At 45.0% G+C, this 15,465-nt stretch overlaps 1 protein-coding gene across 3 annotated transcripts; it reads left to right on the top strand.

The window, feature by feature from the left end:
• The first annotated feature begins 399 nt into the window (after nucleotides 1-399).
• On the top strand, nucleotides 400-15,103 carry LOC116945438 (hematopoietic lineage cell-specific protein-like). 3 transcript variants are annotated; one of them, XM_076069437.1, is made up of 13 exons: nucleotides 400-527; nucleotides 1,460-1,563; nucleotides 3,393-3,466; nucleotides 4,990-5,119; nucleotides 6,283-6,393; nucleotides 7,073-7,127; nucleotides 8,493-8,603; nucleotides 9,407-9,462; nucleotides 10,190-10,259; nucleotides 11,892-12,046; nucleotides 12,450-12,927; nucleotides 13,816-13,851; nucleotides 14,424-15,103. In XM_076069437.1, the coding sequence occupies exons 2-13, from the start codon at nucleotides 1,474-1,476 to the stop codon at nucleotides 14,558-14,560; spliced, it is 1,503 nt and encodes a 500-aa protein (XP_075925552.1). In that variant the 5' UTR covers nucleotides 400-527; nucleotides 1,460-1,473; the 3' UTR covers nucleotides 14,561-15,103. The 3 variants fall into 3 exon arrangements, with proteins under 3 accessions (XP_075925552.1, XP_075925550.1, XP_075925551.1); XM_076069435.1 differs by having other exon boundaries at nucleotides 11,892-12,049; XM_076069436.1 differs by having other exon boundaries at nucleotides 407-527; nucleotides 1,463-1,563; nucleotides 11,892-12,049.
• Nucleotides 15,104-15,465: the final 362 nt, after the last annotated feature.

The following is a 15,465-nucleotide window of genomic DNA, read 5'->3' as shown; positions in this document are numbered from 1 at the left end:
CAAGTGCTTCAAGAGCACTTCGAGGTATCGCCCAAGCGCTCTAGGAAATCTGATACAGGTTGGGCGGGCGTGCTTAAGCGTTGCACGTAATCTAAAGGGAACTACGAGTTACGACTCAAGCGCTCTATGAAATCTAATAACGGTTGGGCGGGCTTGCTTAACCGTTGCACGTAATCTAAAGGGAACTACGAGTTATGACTCAAGCGCTCTAGGAAATATAATAACGGTTTGTTGGGAGTGCTTAAGCGGTGTACGTAATCTAAAGGGAACTGTGTGCTTTTGCTCAAGCGCTCTATGAAATCTAATACAGGTTGGAAGTGCGTGCTTAAGCGTTGTACGTAATATAAACGGTGTGATCCTATCATAACTGCTCCTCTGCTGGGGACGCTTCGGGCAGAGGGCGTGGGCAGACCGTATCGGTATTCGTACAAAGAATTCGGCACAAAATATTTAAATAAACACACACACACATAGAGGGGAGGAAATAAAGCCAGGGCTAAGATAGTCGAGGCAAAGTAACCTTTAAGGTAAGTTGCAATGCGAGTGCGCGCGTGTTAATTTGGAGTAAGCTGATGATGATAACCCTTAACTGACTGATACATTGTAGAATGTTAACGAGTTCCAGAGCATACTTTGGTTAACATTACACTTCCTTATTACTGTACGTTCGAATGTGATAAGTTGGAACTTGTTGGCAGCTAGCTACTGCCTAATACTTGTATAAAAAAAATCTTAATTGAAATATGTAGCGGCAATTATTTCAGTGGCGAAATCTTTTGATGCTGATCGCTGCATTACGGTGGAGCGGTAGCGCAGTGGTTAACGCATTGGCTGGGTGTCAGTCTTGCCACCCGAGTTCGATTTCCCTGTGTCTTCTAAACCGGTTCTCAAGGCCTCCTCGCCCTTCTCCAACCAGCACTCACCGTTGTGGTGAAGTATGGTCAAACGACTCGTGTGCCCAAAAGGCAGGGGAGAGGCCTTCATCCGGCAGTGGATTGATAAAGGGATACCCGTGTATTATAATATTGTCCAAACTCGTACACTCATACGGCGCACACGCATGTTTACACACAAATACATTACTCTAAATTGATGGATGATGTAACCCCTTTATCGATCCACTGCTGGATGACGACATCCCCACCATGTATTGGTCATGATTGACCATTCCTCACCATGCTGGTCAGTGTGAGTGGAGATAGACGTGTGGTTCTCTCTGATATTTTATCTATCTTCTAAAGCCAGTAACGACGTGTGCCTTGGGAGCTAACGTTACAATATTAACGAATTATATTTTATTAGTGTACAACATGCGATCGAATATAACGGGCGCTGTTTCTCTTTGTCCACGTTGGGGGGGTGTTGAGATTTAGGTGGACTCTCACAGCAGAGGCCAATGTGTGTTGTGCCTCTATGCTTGTGGTGAACAATGTGACACGCTTCTTGACTGACGCATCAGCAGGAGGAGCAAGGATGTGGAAATCTGCCACAGGGCACAAAGTGTCCGCAGCCAAGGTGGAAGAGACAGGGGCGGATGACTGGGAGACTGACCCTGACTTTGAGGTTTGATTTGCCCCTGACATCTCATTGTGTGCATGTGCATCAAGCCCCTTTGTCCGTCAATTCACTGCTGTACGAGGGGTCCCGTGGGGGGTTATTTGAGCATACTTCACCACGCTGGTCATTGCGGATTGGTGTGTGTACGTTGAACTGCTTTCGTGCCGTACGTAGCCCGCTGGGCTAATCGGAGGTGAAAATGAGTTGCGTAGACGTTGGAGCATATACTGCATTGAAATCGTGTGTTATTTTGCTGCCCAGAAATTTTGGTGACAATGTAACCCTCCCTGCAGCAGCCCATAACACTTGTTTTATGTGTGGAGCTCACCTAAGTACGATCCAGGCTCAAATCTGCGTAGTAGTGTCTGAGATCTGATGCCCTGCCTTGGATAAAATTACCCTCGATGCACCCAATCTCTCATTTGCCCATTACCTAAATTAATTACATAAAATAACGATGCACTTTATTTACCGCTGAGCCTCATTACTAATTTTCAGGAGGTTTCTGCATTTTACATGTGGAAAGAAACACAGAGTACCCACCACACATATTTGTGGGCTTGACACTTCAAGCTCCGCACGAATGGAATCTAGAAACGATTTGCTCTTCTGGCATCTGACCAACTTGCGGCCAAGTGGGTTTGGGAGTTTCACGAATCTAACTGATCCACAACTCTTCTATTCAAAGTCCAAATTGAGCCTTTTTCACATGTAGTCACAGGCGACTGCATGAATATGAGTTATATTTATGGATAGCAGCCTTCACAATGCCAAAAAGAGAAGTTTAACGTAGTACCCATACTGTATATGCAAATATATAGTCTACAGCAAAGAAATGTATGGTCCTATACATACATACATGCATACTTCCCACTAATTTAATAACATGACCTTTCATATTCTTGGTTCTTTCGGTAAAGTCACGTAGAAGGGAAACAATAAAATAATAAAAATATAAAACAATAAAATACTCACGACGTTTCGACGTTAAAAAGACCGCCACATTTTTCATTTTTTTTCTTGCTGTGGTTTTCACACCTGATGATGATTGCTTGTGTTGCAGTTGAAACGTTGTGATAATTTTATTGTTTTATATTTTTATTATTTTATTGTTTCCCTTCTACGTTACTTTACCGAAAGAACCAAGAATATGAATCCCTGCAGTCACGAAAGCTTTAAATCAAAATGTATGGCCTTTCATGATAAATCATAACCTCCCACTGTTAACATGTATACACCGAGCCTGCTGTACCTCGTCAATAATGCTACAACCATTGTTGATTTAAAACGTATCGAACCACTTCTCACCTTATAAATGAATACTTCCAGCTTTCTCAATCTATTATACTTCAAAAATATTGTTCAAATGACAGCTCCATGCACGCATCATTGTTTCTTTTTTGCAAGAGACTATCAAGTTCATATTTAAGCATCATTGTGTCGTTTTATTCCTTGCACAACTAACGTCAAAAGTATTAATGCATTAGCTCGTTCTGTAATAGGGGACTCACAATAACCCTGTGTAGATGAGTTTTTGTATTCAGCTGTGTTGCCATTTGGGACTTAATAGAAAACCAGCCAAATTAATCGAAGGGTTGCCCAAAACTTTGGCGAAATTACATCATTACGCATGACACCAATTTGTTTTGAAGCTATTATCGCTCATTAAATACTTCCGAGGACAAATCCGTGCTGGAAAACGTGACATGATCCATACGTAAATATGATTATTTGGTTTCGACTTATTATTTTTTTTACGTTATGTGAGCACTATGGAGAGGAGGAGGAGGAGGAGAAGGATGATGATGCTTATGAATGTGACGATGGGGGCGTAGAACGATGTTACAGAAAAGGAACAGCGCTGGGGAGCTAAGACCGTGGAGGGATCTGGACGTCAAGGACACATCAGGTGATTGAAGACCAAACATTACAACACCTTGTGTTTCTCACGTCATGAGATAGCTGCTTGCATAACCCCAAATGTATCTAGAAGTTTGAAAAGCCCCCAGGAGTGGATTAATCCCGTACCGTATTTAGTTGAAAAAATCAGCTTATTGTTTAAAATGCAACACGTAAATATTGTTTAGAATCCAGTGGAAGTTCCTGAGGCCCAAAAGCATCACACTGAAACATATAACATCATAACATCATACATGATACAAACACATAAAAAAAGATCAAATTACTATTGCATAAGCTTCTGTAGTTGTTTGTCTTCCTCTTCACGGTGTTTTCATGGTATAACCCAACAAACATACTGCAGAGATATGCAGTTCAAAATATTATAATCTTCAATTGTGTTTGATTATGTGTGTAAACTTGACCTGTTAACTATATGATGGATAACAGCTCTTAACAAGTAATACAAATCCCATTAGTAACAGTAGAGTATGCTAATCACAACACCACATACAGAAGTCTACATACATGTGGTTCTTCAAATTATGAAATAGTTTTTTTTTTTAAACGGCGAAACATGGAACCACTTCGAGGAAGCTGCACATGAGGTCTCTGCCAACTGTTTCCTGTGGCAGGATGCCGGCACCATGTGACGATCAGTCTCTTCCTGTTGTGAAAGGTTTGCTCCATGTGCAGATTTGTGTACCACTCACGACAAATACGGTGTCCTTGCGGGAGTAATTGGTATCGTCCAGAGGATAGAAGTCAAGGATGTGCATCGTGGCTGTGAGCCAGAAGGATTGGTAACGCATTCGTATTTTATGAGGGATATGAGGTGACAGAGGAATTGGCAGCCTTTGACAAAATAACCCGGAATCCACCCAGTCTTGTCAGAGCCAAGCAGGAAATAGCCTGGATTGTACTTGAATAGTACTTGAATAGTTGAACAGGTTGTCATCGGTGGCTCTGCTTCATGGTAGTCAGCAGAGGGCAATGCAGCAAAAAAATGTACTGTATGTTGTACGATACTACTTAATTCCCATTTCTAGCTGTCTGCTTTCACCAACCCAAATTATGGTTTTCTCAGGATTATCAGAATCTAGTAGAAATGCCTCAGGCCCAACGAGCCAACCTGAGGCATCCAAAATATCTATAGTGTGCATATATATGAGACATTGAAACGTCATACACGACACAAAACCCACAAAAACTAACCTTACGACTAGGGTTGCCACCTTTGAGGCACAATACCAGGACATATCATTGGAAGAAGAATATCCCAATACTGGAAGAGAGGAGAACTACACATAAATGCATTGTTTTGGATGGTGTAGACTGATGAAAAAAATAAACTTTTAGTGTTCAGGGAAAACCTACAGATTTTGCCTCAAAAAGAGGATGATCCTGGAAAACTTGGAGGACAGGTGGCAACCCTGCCTATGAACTGCACAGCATGGGAAGGCCGTAATTCCTTCAGTGGTTTGGCAAAAGGGTGATATACATGAACTGTTGCTGCATTCTTTATTGCCACAGCTTGGACAAGCTCCGTGAAAATGTGTCCAAGGATCACCAGGCCATCAAAGTGAGCGAGCAGAAGGCCGGACCCAAGGCGTCGCACGGCTACGGTGGAAAGTTCGGTGTGGAGCGTGACCGCATGGACAAGGTACGACGAGTGGCCGCCACAGTAAATGAGCGGTCCATGCTGCAAATCTCACAACAGTCTCATCTCACCCGCCACGGATGTGGTGACTGTATTACTAATCTGGCTATAGAAGCGTCTCATGAAGCTTGGCTTTCTTTTCCATTCCCAAAGCCTTCTTTGACCCCAAACAATTGTTCCTACTGATACAAATTCGGTCAAATTTGGAGTCCTGTTGTCACGCAGTTTATACCTCGCTGCACTGGAAAGAATTGATTGTCAAGCCGCCAAGTTGATTGATGATCCACCACTTGTTAATCAAGCTACTACCATGGTTACTATTCCCATACATTTCATTCATTGATTTCAACACCCATATTCTTGGTTCTTTCGGTAAAGTCACGTTGAAGGGAAACAATAAAATAATAAAATATATTTATAATTTTATTGTTTCCCTTCAACGTGACTTTACCGAAAGAACCAAGAATATGAATCACTGTAGTCACGAAAGCTTTAAATCAAAATTCAACACCCATGTTGGACTCAGTCTACCAGACTGACTTGTCTAATCCACCCACACTGAATTGAACCACCACATTTCAGGAAAAAATAAAAACACTTCTCTTTTTGCTTCTTTCCTCAACTTTGGAATTCCCTCCCATTGTCTCTTTTCCCAAGTCCTTCCAACATTGCTCAATTAAGGAAATGCATGGACACTGTCACTATTAAACATTCATGAGTGCTGTTTGTTTCAACATGTGCACCTGCACAAGATTGACCAGGTCAGGGGGATTCCTGAATCTAAGCAGTGGGGGGAAGGTGGTGCTGCAGTGAACGAGTCGAGATGCGTGTCGTGTGACTGACGTTACCCAGTTATTCTGACTAACGTTACACGCAATGGATGCGCCATCCCTACCCCCGGACCTGCTTGGCCCTGAGCCAATTCAGATGTCTTGTGAGAAACAGTGTTGCAAAGGTTGATTCTAAAAGGTTGGTTCTAGCATAAATAGCCAGTTGACGAGCATTCGTACCATGAGGGCCTTGCGTTTGCTCAGCTTGGACATGCCAGTGGAAATTGGGTATTAATGGCAGGCAAAAGTAGTTCCCTTACTCTCTGATGAGCTTATCATTTACATAGGGTGTTCAAATTGGGTTCGAGGTAGTGTGTGTACCTGTGTAACCCACAGTCGGCCGTGGACCACACCTATATGGCTGAAACCACGAAGCATGCCTCCCAGACCGACGCCGCCAAGGGGTTCGGAGGCAAGTTCGGCGTCCAGACGGATCGTATCGACAAGGTGAGGCCACTCACACGCTCAACTACAGGGGCCGGTTAGCGCTATGGGGTTACGTCGCGCCAACGAAAGCCGAGCCTGTTCGGTGAAGAGTGATTTTGCCTATGGAGCACACAACCTTGATTAGTTACGTGACCTCTGTAAACTGTTTGGAAGTTGCCATCCCAGTTAGACCTTGAGTAATGAGATTTGTCCATATTTGGACGACGATTTTTGTATGAGCAAGCGGTGCGGCAACAATTTATCGGTGACTTGTCAGCAACAAACTCCCCAAAATTGCGTTTATGTATTATGGCCACTATACAACCTTTTTGCAAGCATGCTAACCACTACGCTCTCTGGCTGTTCACAAAAAAACATTTGTGAATGTTAAAAATGTGCGCACATGTTTCTACCGATTTAACTGAAGCCATCATCATCACCATCATCTGTCATGACCATCACCACTAGCACCATCCCAGCTAAACGTCAATAATAGTTGTCCTCAAGATCTCTTGCTGCCGGTCATAGGAACATGGAATTTCCTTCCATTGGTCAGGACCCCCCAACAGAGATAGCCACCATCCACTGCTCTTTATAGCATAGAGACATTGTGACTTGATTATCTCAGTTGCACTGAAGTGCACCGTAAAAATGAGAAACACTCTCTGACCAACGTGAATAATGATGGTTTGTCTTGCAGTCTGCCGAGCGGTTTGATTATAAAGCAGCAGCGGCGGCGCACTCTTCGCAAAAAGGTTAATATTGGTAGATAAAGCTTGTGTTCTGGAACTCGTCAAAGGGTGTCTGCTGTAGCTGTCTTGGCTGTCTCTGGGGCTTGTTGTTGTCGTTGCTGGGCCATGGTTGCTTTGTCCAGCGCTGTGCCGCGGTGTTGCTCTGTCTCCCCTCTCTCACATTTCCCCATCCTGAGCAACACCCCCACCCACCACCACCCTTCAACCCAAAGGTGGCTTCAAATTTCTGTAGAGCATCTTGAGGTGCGATCACATTTTGACGCAATATAACTTGAAATCGTTATTTTTAATGCCTACATGAAACACATCTGAGGGCTGGTTATTGTGGGATTTCAGCAAAAGGACTGTACTGCATCTCACATGTGTAATGAGCTGCCTCAAGAAAGCAGCTGCATCGAGAAAGCAACGAAAAAGTCGGGCTTTGTAACAAGACTAATGCCTTAAGTAAAATACATTCCATTTAAATCCGATGAAACTGCATACAAACGATACACCATGAGACACACTGCACTAAAGCCAATTCGCTGCTAGGATACAAACAATCGAAGTCGTGTCTCGGGGCTGTTCCCTGACACCAGGTGGTTACACTTCTTGCTGCAAGAGTTCACAATGCAAATGTATTTAAAACGCAAAGCAGGTGCGACGTGACGGGAAATGGTGGGCGCGTTGCATCTTGACAGCAGTTCTTATTTTCTTCAATTCCGTGGTGTTCGTGACTATCGGGGCACGACTTCCGCTGCCCTTGCTTCCTCATTCCGTTGCTGCTTGCGAGCTCTATTACTGCACCTCTATTGCTTCTCCAATTTGTCTTCACTCCTTGGCCCGCTCTTCGATGTCGTTTGCCCAGCTGATGCACATTTCTGAGTCTTCTTCTCATCCTTCCAGCAGCTTGCAGTTAGCCTGCCACCGGTCACAGCGTTTTTCATGTTTATGATGTCACGGTTTTTGACCCTTTATTATTTCTAAGGTTCTATTTCCATGTTTACAGTCACACTGGCCAGAACTTCCTTGTTTGTAACAGCGTCTTTGTACGAAATCCTGAAAATCCCTTCTAAAAGCTTTCATCTCAAATGCCATGATCCATTTGTCCTATGCGGCTAATGTCCTAGTATCATAGCCATACGTAGTTACGAATTTGACCAGCTGGCTGCTGTTTCTTTTTCTAGTGCCTTGGCATTCTTGGGCCATTAGGGCATGACCACTTCCTTCACACATATTTCTTTGCAGTGGTCTTTCCATTTCTCTCTGTCGCTGCATCCTTCAACTAAGATAGCTTCCATCCCGTCCGATGTTTGGCTGTGAGACAAACGCTGAATGCACTCGGATGGTGCGTAATGTGCACCGTGTGCTGTCATGTCCCACACACAGACTGCGCCCATGGTTTCGGTGGCAAGTTCGGTGTGCAGCGAGACCGCATGGACACCGCGGCCCTGGGCTGGGACCACAAGGAGGCTGCGTCCACGCATGAGTCCCAGACCGGTAACCACCTGGTGGGAAGTCACGTGTGGGTGTCTTGTGGAGAGTCTCGTCCTTGCCAGAAATAATAACAATGCCCTTTATCCTGGAAGGCTTCGATGGGTGTCTAGACTCCTTATTTCAGGATGGTCCTAAGTTGGGATGTTTGGCCAATTCCTTTAATGGGTGTTTGGCTTCATGTGGAAGAGAAGTGGAATACCTGGAGAAAAGGCAACTGTGCATAAGAGGTGATTACACTCACAGCTCTTCACATATTAATTCAGTCCTTTGCTGCACTGCCATATCATGGCCACCTCTTTGCCTGTATAAAAAAAAAACCTGGTATTTCCAGATAGCCCCGCATCTTAGCACTAACCAGGCTCAAATCCAGATTATCTTCCGAGATATGACAAGATTGGGTACATTCAGGGTGAATTGACCATCGACTAAAGAATGTGAAATTACTATCACTGTTTCATGACCTCCAGTGGAAATGAGCACTGGACCATTGGTTATTTGAGAATGTTAACGGTAAGAACTTTTTATTCTTAGTTTTTTCGGTAAAGTCACGTTGAAGAGAAACAACAAAATAATAAAATATATATAACAATAAGAAAATAAGAAAATATATAAAACAATAAGATTGTTTATTGTTTTATATATATTTTATTATTTTGTTGTTTCTCTTCAACGTGACTTTACCGAAAAAACTAAGAATAGGAATTACTGCAGTCACGAAAGCTTTAAATCAAAAGGTAAGAACTTTATTGCATAGGTTTGACTATCTCAAACCTGATTTTGATATTGTGATGAATTGTCGTGTGCAGACCATGCCAAGGGATTTGGAGGAAAGTTTGGAGTCCAGACCGACAGGGTGGATACGGTAAGCAGCATTGTGCACCGTACAGATCGGACCCTAGCTCTATGTTATTTTTTCCAAGCAGAACATTGTAGATGTTTTAACCGCAGAAGTGTTCTATGTTTTCTTTCGGTACAAATCGACAACACATCTATGTTTCGATTGAAAGCTTTTGTGACTGCAGGGATTCATATTCTTGGTTCTTTCGGTAAAGTCACGTAGAAGGGAAATAATAAAATAATACAAATAAAACAATAAAATTCTCACGACGTTTCACATCTATGTTTAAGTTAGCTGTAGAAGTGAGCGCACTTTTGTGCAACTTTAATCTTACTTTAAACTGGGCAATTTTTGTGGCTTCTGTAAGTTTGTGAAATTCAAGGGGCTATCATTAAATAAAACATTCAATAATGGCTAGGGGTGACACAATTTGCCCCCCAGAAATCAGGTGAATTGTATTTATGTTTAACTTCTTTCGCACCATACGTAGCCAACCGTGCTAATCGGAGGTGCGAATTGTCACAATCCAGTGTTGCAATTTGTTTTAAAATATTTTTTTCTTGCGGTGAATGGTAGCACCTCCGTTGGTAGCAGCTGTTACGTGAACTCATTTCATGCAACGCATGCAGCATTTTGTCAAATGTTCCTTGTGCACATGCGATTGGGTGAGCGCATCACTTAAGCTGACGAATCGACTTCAATCAGTGAATCATTCCACGCCGAAGAACTGGCGGCATCTTTCTCATTTCAGTCAGCGGCCTCCTTCCAGGACATGGAGGGACCAAAGACCAACTACCAGAAGACCAGGCCCGTGGAAGCAGGTAACGTGTGTGCGGGCTGTTGCAAGCGGTCTTCTGTAGAGCCGATTGTTGGCCACGTTTTCACGTCGACGTTTGCCATTAAGTGGTGTTTATAATTCAGCCCCATGAGCAAACTGAGTGTTAGCACCTGCTACTCGCCGACGCTGAACATTTTATTATCAATTTATGATCAATGTAATCATTGGCGTCGTTGTGGCGAATGTGAGTAACAAATTAAATAAGCAAAGCAATTTGGCTCCTCCATTGATCTCTGCCTCCACGTAAAAAATAAAAGTATTTTTGCCACTTGCCATCAACCACACCAAGGCCTTCTGGGAGTGAATAATTTCAGCAGCACTGGTTCATTACAAGCAAACGCTGAACCGGCTTCGACTCAGTGCCTCATTGGCAGAGTCTTATCATGTAGTGTGGGTGTTTTGTATACTTTGTACTGCACAAATCGTATTCTTGGCTTGAGTGATGCTCTCTGCTGATTAACTTCCCATCTTATCTCCCGCGTTCATTAGCTGTTAGAGAGTGCATTCTCCTCGTTTTAATTGTTATTGATTCAAGTTTTGTATCTGCTTCTGCATGCCACATCTAAATGAGCCCTGGTCCTTGTATAAGCGCTTGCCATTGTGCATTAAGACATGCACAATGCCTGCTCTTACTGTACCACTGAACAACCAGCTGCGAACTTCTGCTACATGTGAGTCAGCTCTTAGCCAACAGAGTCCCTATTTGACCAAATATAAGATTCAAGAACTGAAATATTCTCCAATTGTTTTATTTCATCAACGACCGTGGATTTAAGGCCTGTAATGGATAAATTTATCACCATCATCTTCAGCCATGATTGATCCACTGCTGGATGAAGACCTCCCCAAGTCATCACCATCTCTCTTGGTCCCGCGATGTCACAATCAATCTTGCTTCTGCACATGATCGAACTCAATGCTCAATCTCCTAGGTGATTCATAACTTGGGCATAATCCCTCCTTCGGCTGCCATTCCACCATCGATTAAATTTGAATCTCATGTAAATGTGAGTACAAAGATGGTGTGTGCGAGAATCAGCTCTCAAAATGTATGCTAATTATATGCAACTTTTGACACAATCTTCCGTTTAGCCTCGTGGAGAAAACATAACTACATTAAGGAGACAAAAAACAATCACAACACGCAATACAAATGAGATGGTCAAAATAACCCTTTCTTGAACCAAAATTAGGACTCCAAATCATGAGAATGTATCAAATCAGCAGGGGAGTGAATCGTTACATGTGCATGCACGGCCCCTTTGTCAGTCCACTGCTGGATGAGGACTTTCCCACTTTGTGTGGGTCATAGGAGTTATCCGACGATACCTCACGACACTGGCATGTAAGTTGAACTTTTTTCGCACCGTACGTAGCCAGCCGTGCTAATCGGAGGTGCGGGGGTGAAGGTCAAACAAATGAAGCACGAAAATCAGTTCTCAAAAATTAGTGAGGTTCGCCGATAATGGAGAGCATGGATGTGGGAGCATAGAAAAAAAAGTACAACCTTGGTTTTTGATGCGCTGCCCTCTACCGCTCAAATACCTCGGGAATACACCTTGTCGGCTTGTCGTTCGGGGCTTAAATGTGCATCCTTTGACGTGTCACCTCCAAGCGAGCTCCGGTGCCCGGAACATCCGTGCCAAGTTTGAGAACCTCGGCAAGGCCAAGGAGGAGGAGGAGCAGAGACGAGCGCAGGAGGAACGGGAGAGACGCCGGGCCCGGGATCGCGAGGAGAGGGAGCAAGCCGCCCGGCAGCAGCAGCAGCAGCAGGTCAGAGCAGTACGCGTGTATGTACGTACGTTGAACTTCTTCTTCCTGCTCGCCGTACGTAGCCAAGCGTGGTGGCAGCTGTCGAGTGCGCAGGCGGTGAAACTGCCCTGGGGCCCCACGGGCTGCAGGGGCCTTGGCGCCAAGGCTGCAAACGGGGACGGTGGGTGGGGGGGGAAGGTGTTTTAGGAAAGACACATTTATCATTTATCTATCCTATTGTTATTGCCAATCACAGCGATACACTCTGCTGCCCCTGACGCGGTTATCTGGCTTGACCAGCCATACGAAAGAAGAAGATTTCCAATTAACTGTATTCAAATAAACTGCACTTTTTTGACAACGAAAGTGATTTGGTACCCTAGTAACCATTATCATGATCACCGTTGTTGATGCCCGACAGGCTGCTATAAAGGACGCTGAGCCGGTGGTTCCTGCGAAGGCAAGCGAGGCTGCGCGTTTCCATGTGCCTCACAGCAGCGTGAACAAGATGCGTGACAGCTACGGTCCGGAACCTCCTCAGCAAACGGAAACCTTGTACGAGATAGAACCCGGGTCGGAATTCAGCGACCAGCCAGAACTTGCTTACGAGCCAGAACCTGCTTACGAGCCAGAACCTGCTTACGAGCCAGATCCAGCTTACGAGCCAGAACCTGCTTACGAGCCAGAACCTGCTTACGAGCCAGAACCTGCTTACGAGCCAGAACCTGCTTACGAGCTAGAACCTGCTTACGAGCCAGAACCAGCTTACGAGCTAGATTCAGCTTACGAGATAGTATCTGAGTACAAGACAGATCCTGCATACGAGACAGATCCCACTTACGAGCAGGATCCTGCCTACAACACCGTGGAGGAGATCCAGTTGCAGCAGCAGGAGGAAGGTACGTGCAGATGCACCATCGGGCCTAACACCTCATGAAGGGGTAGTGGTGGCGCAACGGTTAGGCCACTGTGCTACAAAGCCACTGACCTCAGCTCGATTATTCTGACAGCGGCTGATCTTGGGCCCTGCTGCCCCCAACACCTTCGCCATACCAGCGCTGATGGATGAAGGAAGGCTTGCCCAGGCCACGTTGGTCATGTTGGTTGTTTGGTAATACTTGACCATTTTTTAAAGTGCGTGTTGGTGAAGGTGGGCGGTGGTTTAGGACCAGTTCAGATGTCGCACGCCGCTTGATGGCTAGCCGTGGCAGGGAATCAAATTCAGGTCTCCGTCTTCGGAGTGAGGGGTACTAACCACTGATCCACCGCTCCAGTCTGTGGATAACCGCAGCCGCACGAACCGTTTATTTGGTGGCACTCGAATGGCGGTGCGCAAGCACAAATAACACACACACACAAAAACTCAACACGTCTTGTCAACACTGCGACTTTAAGTGGAAACAAAAATGATATGAGGCAATGTTTTGGACAGTGGTTCCAACTTCTGAGCACATGGTAAAAAAATGGTGCGGTGGTACAATTCATAGCACATTGTATGTCTATAACTCCCCCTCGTGTGCTACGATGAAGTGGCCATTGCCCGAGACGTCACCTATTGTATATTTTTCTTTCTTAAGGCCAGAGTGTTTTATTTACGAACGTGTTGATTTTCTTGTTGTTGACACGTGAAGTGTGAGTGTCCTGGAATTACAGAAAGTTGCACTTGGAATCTGTGTTCCATGTCCGTGCGGGATGCTGCATATTGCCTGTTCACACCTATTATGCGGGAGCCTCTTATGGTTGTTTTGCCAGACTACAAAATGAGACTTTCCCCTCGTCCCCCGCAGGTGCGACAGCTGTTGCCATCTACGACTACCAAGCAGGTGAGACGGACGCGACACGCAAGAGTTGCGCTTTTGCTATACTTTTCCAGTTTTTTTTTCTGTTCAAATTCAGAATTTTATTGGCGAAAACATTCCGTGCAAATGTGCACTGAAGGAATATTATTTATTATCATTATTAACCTCGCTTGCCAATGAGATGGGCATGTCATCCAGCACAATAGAAGCCAGGGTTGGTGGATCGATCGCGCGAATGTGTAAAACTCTTTAAATAAAAACCTACCGTGATGCAAAGTGGTCGATGAAAGTAGCACTCAAGATGCCCCTGCACTAGAAAAAACATCAGCTGGCCGGCTTTTCCCACATCACGTTTTCTCTGCCGTGTCTTTTGCAGTGTTTGCTCGTGAAAAGTAGTTAAGAGATGGCAATGCAGCAAATTGGCTCACGAACCCATTTTATGCACACCATTGAGTGCTATCACCTTGCTTGCTTGCTTGAGTTTTTTTCCCGACTACTCCGTTTTGCTCCCACATGCAAAATACAGCTTAGAAAGATTTGGCCCCATCGTACCAATGTGTAAGATCCCTCCTACTAATTCTGTCTTTCGTACAAAGCCGGCGACGATGAGATCTCCTTCGAACCGGACGACATCATCACCAACATCGAGTGTCTGGACGAGGGCTGGTGGCGTGGCGAGTGCAACGGTCAAGTCGGGATCTTCCCGGCGAACTACGTCGAACTGCGGCAGTGATTCCCGGGGGGCGACGTCATCCTCTTTTCCACTCGCCACACCTGAGCCGGGCTGGGGTTGTCCTGAGCCAGCCCGGCACTGCTCAGGAGACACCGGGTGGTTTATCGACTGCAGAGCCCGGGCCATCGAGATGACGCGGTGACGCTAAACTAAAACTAAACTAAAATATTTTTTTTATTTCACCAGGTAAGGCCCACTGAGCTATGTAGCTCTTTTTTTTCACAAGCGACCTGGCAACAAATGATAGCCCAGCAAAGTGGCTTATCACGTGGACATTTAAAGCAGCCAAATACTCTAGAACGCACATTTATAAATGCGGAGGGAAAAACCGGAGGATCCGGAGAAAAAATCTACACGAGCTCGGTGAGAGAGACACGCAAACTCCAAATATACAGGCGTCAGGGTCGGGATTAAACTCACGACCGCCTGTACACCGGGTGAGGCAGTAAACATGTCGCCACCGTGGCACCGGTGTGCTGACTTCACGGTTTGTTGACTGACATCACATCTGGATCTGGCCGCAATCCAGATCCAGATGTGAGGTATCTCGATTTTGGTTACAGCTTGGCACGGTAAATATCCGATGGAAAACCACCTGTACTCCGCCTCCCACCCCCCCCCCCCACACTGGATCGGCTCTGATGTGCCAGTGAAACAGAGGTCAAATTAGAGGCAATAAATCATATTGGTGGGTGGGGTGGTGGGGGAGGAAATTAAAAAAAAACTATATTTTAGTGGTGAAAGCAACATAGCAGTGTGTCTGAAGAGGATAGTTTATAATCCATGTACATTATTAGCTGCCATGAAATGGGGTCAGCAACGCAGAAATTCATAAAGGTGTTGGGAACAGAGGCTGAAAAGTGTGCAGCGAATATCAGGAAGAGGTGTACAGTCCGATAATGCTT

Source organism: Petromyzon marinus, chromosome 24 (assembly GCF_048934315.1).
Source record: "Petromyzon marinus isolate PM22_M1 ecotype Great Lakes invasive population chromosome 24, UKy_Petmar_22M1.pri1.0, whole genome shotgun sequence".
Classification (NCBI taxonomy): Eukaryota; Metazoa; Chordata; class Hyperoartia; order Petromyzontiformes; family Petromyzontidae; genus Petromyzon; species Petromyzon marinus.
Note: the sequence above shows the minus strand (reverse complement) of the source record. Positions and strands in the feature narration are given on the sequence as shown.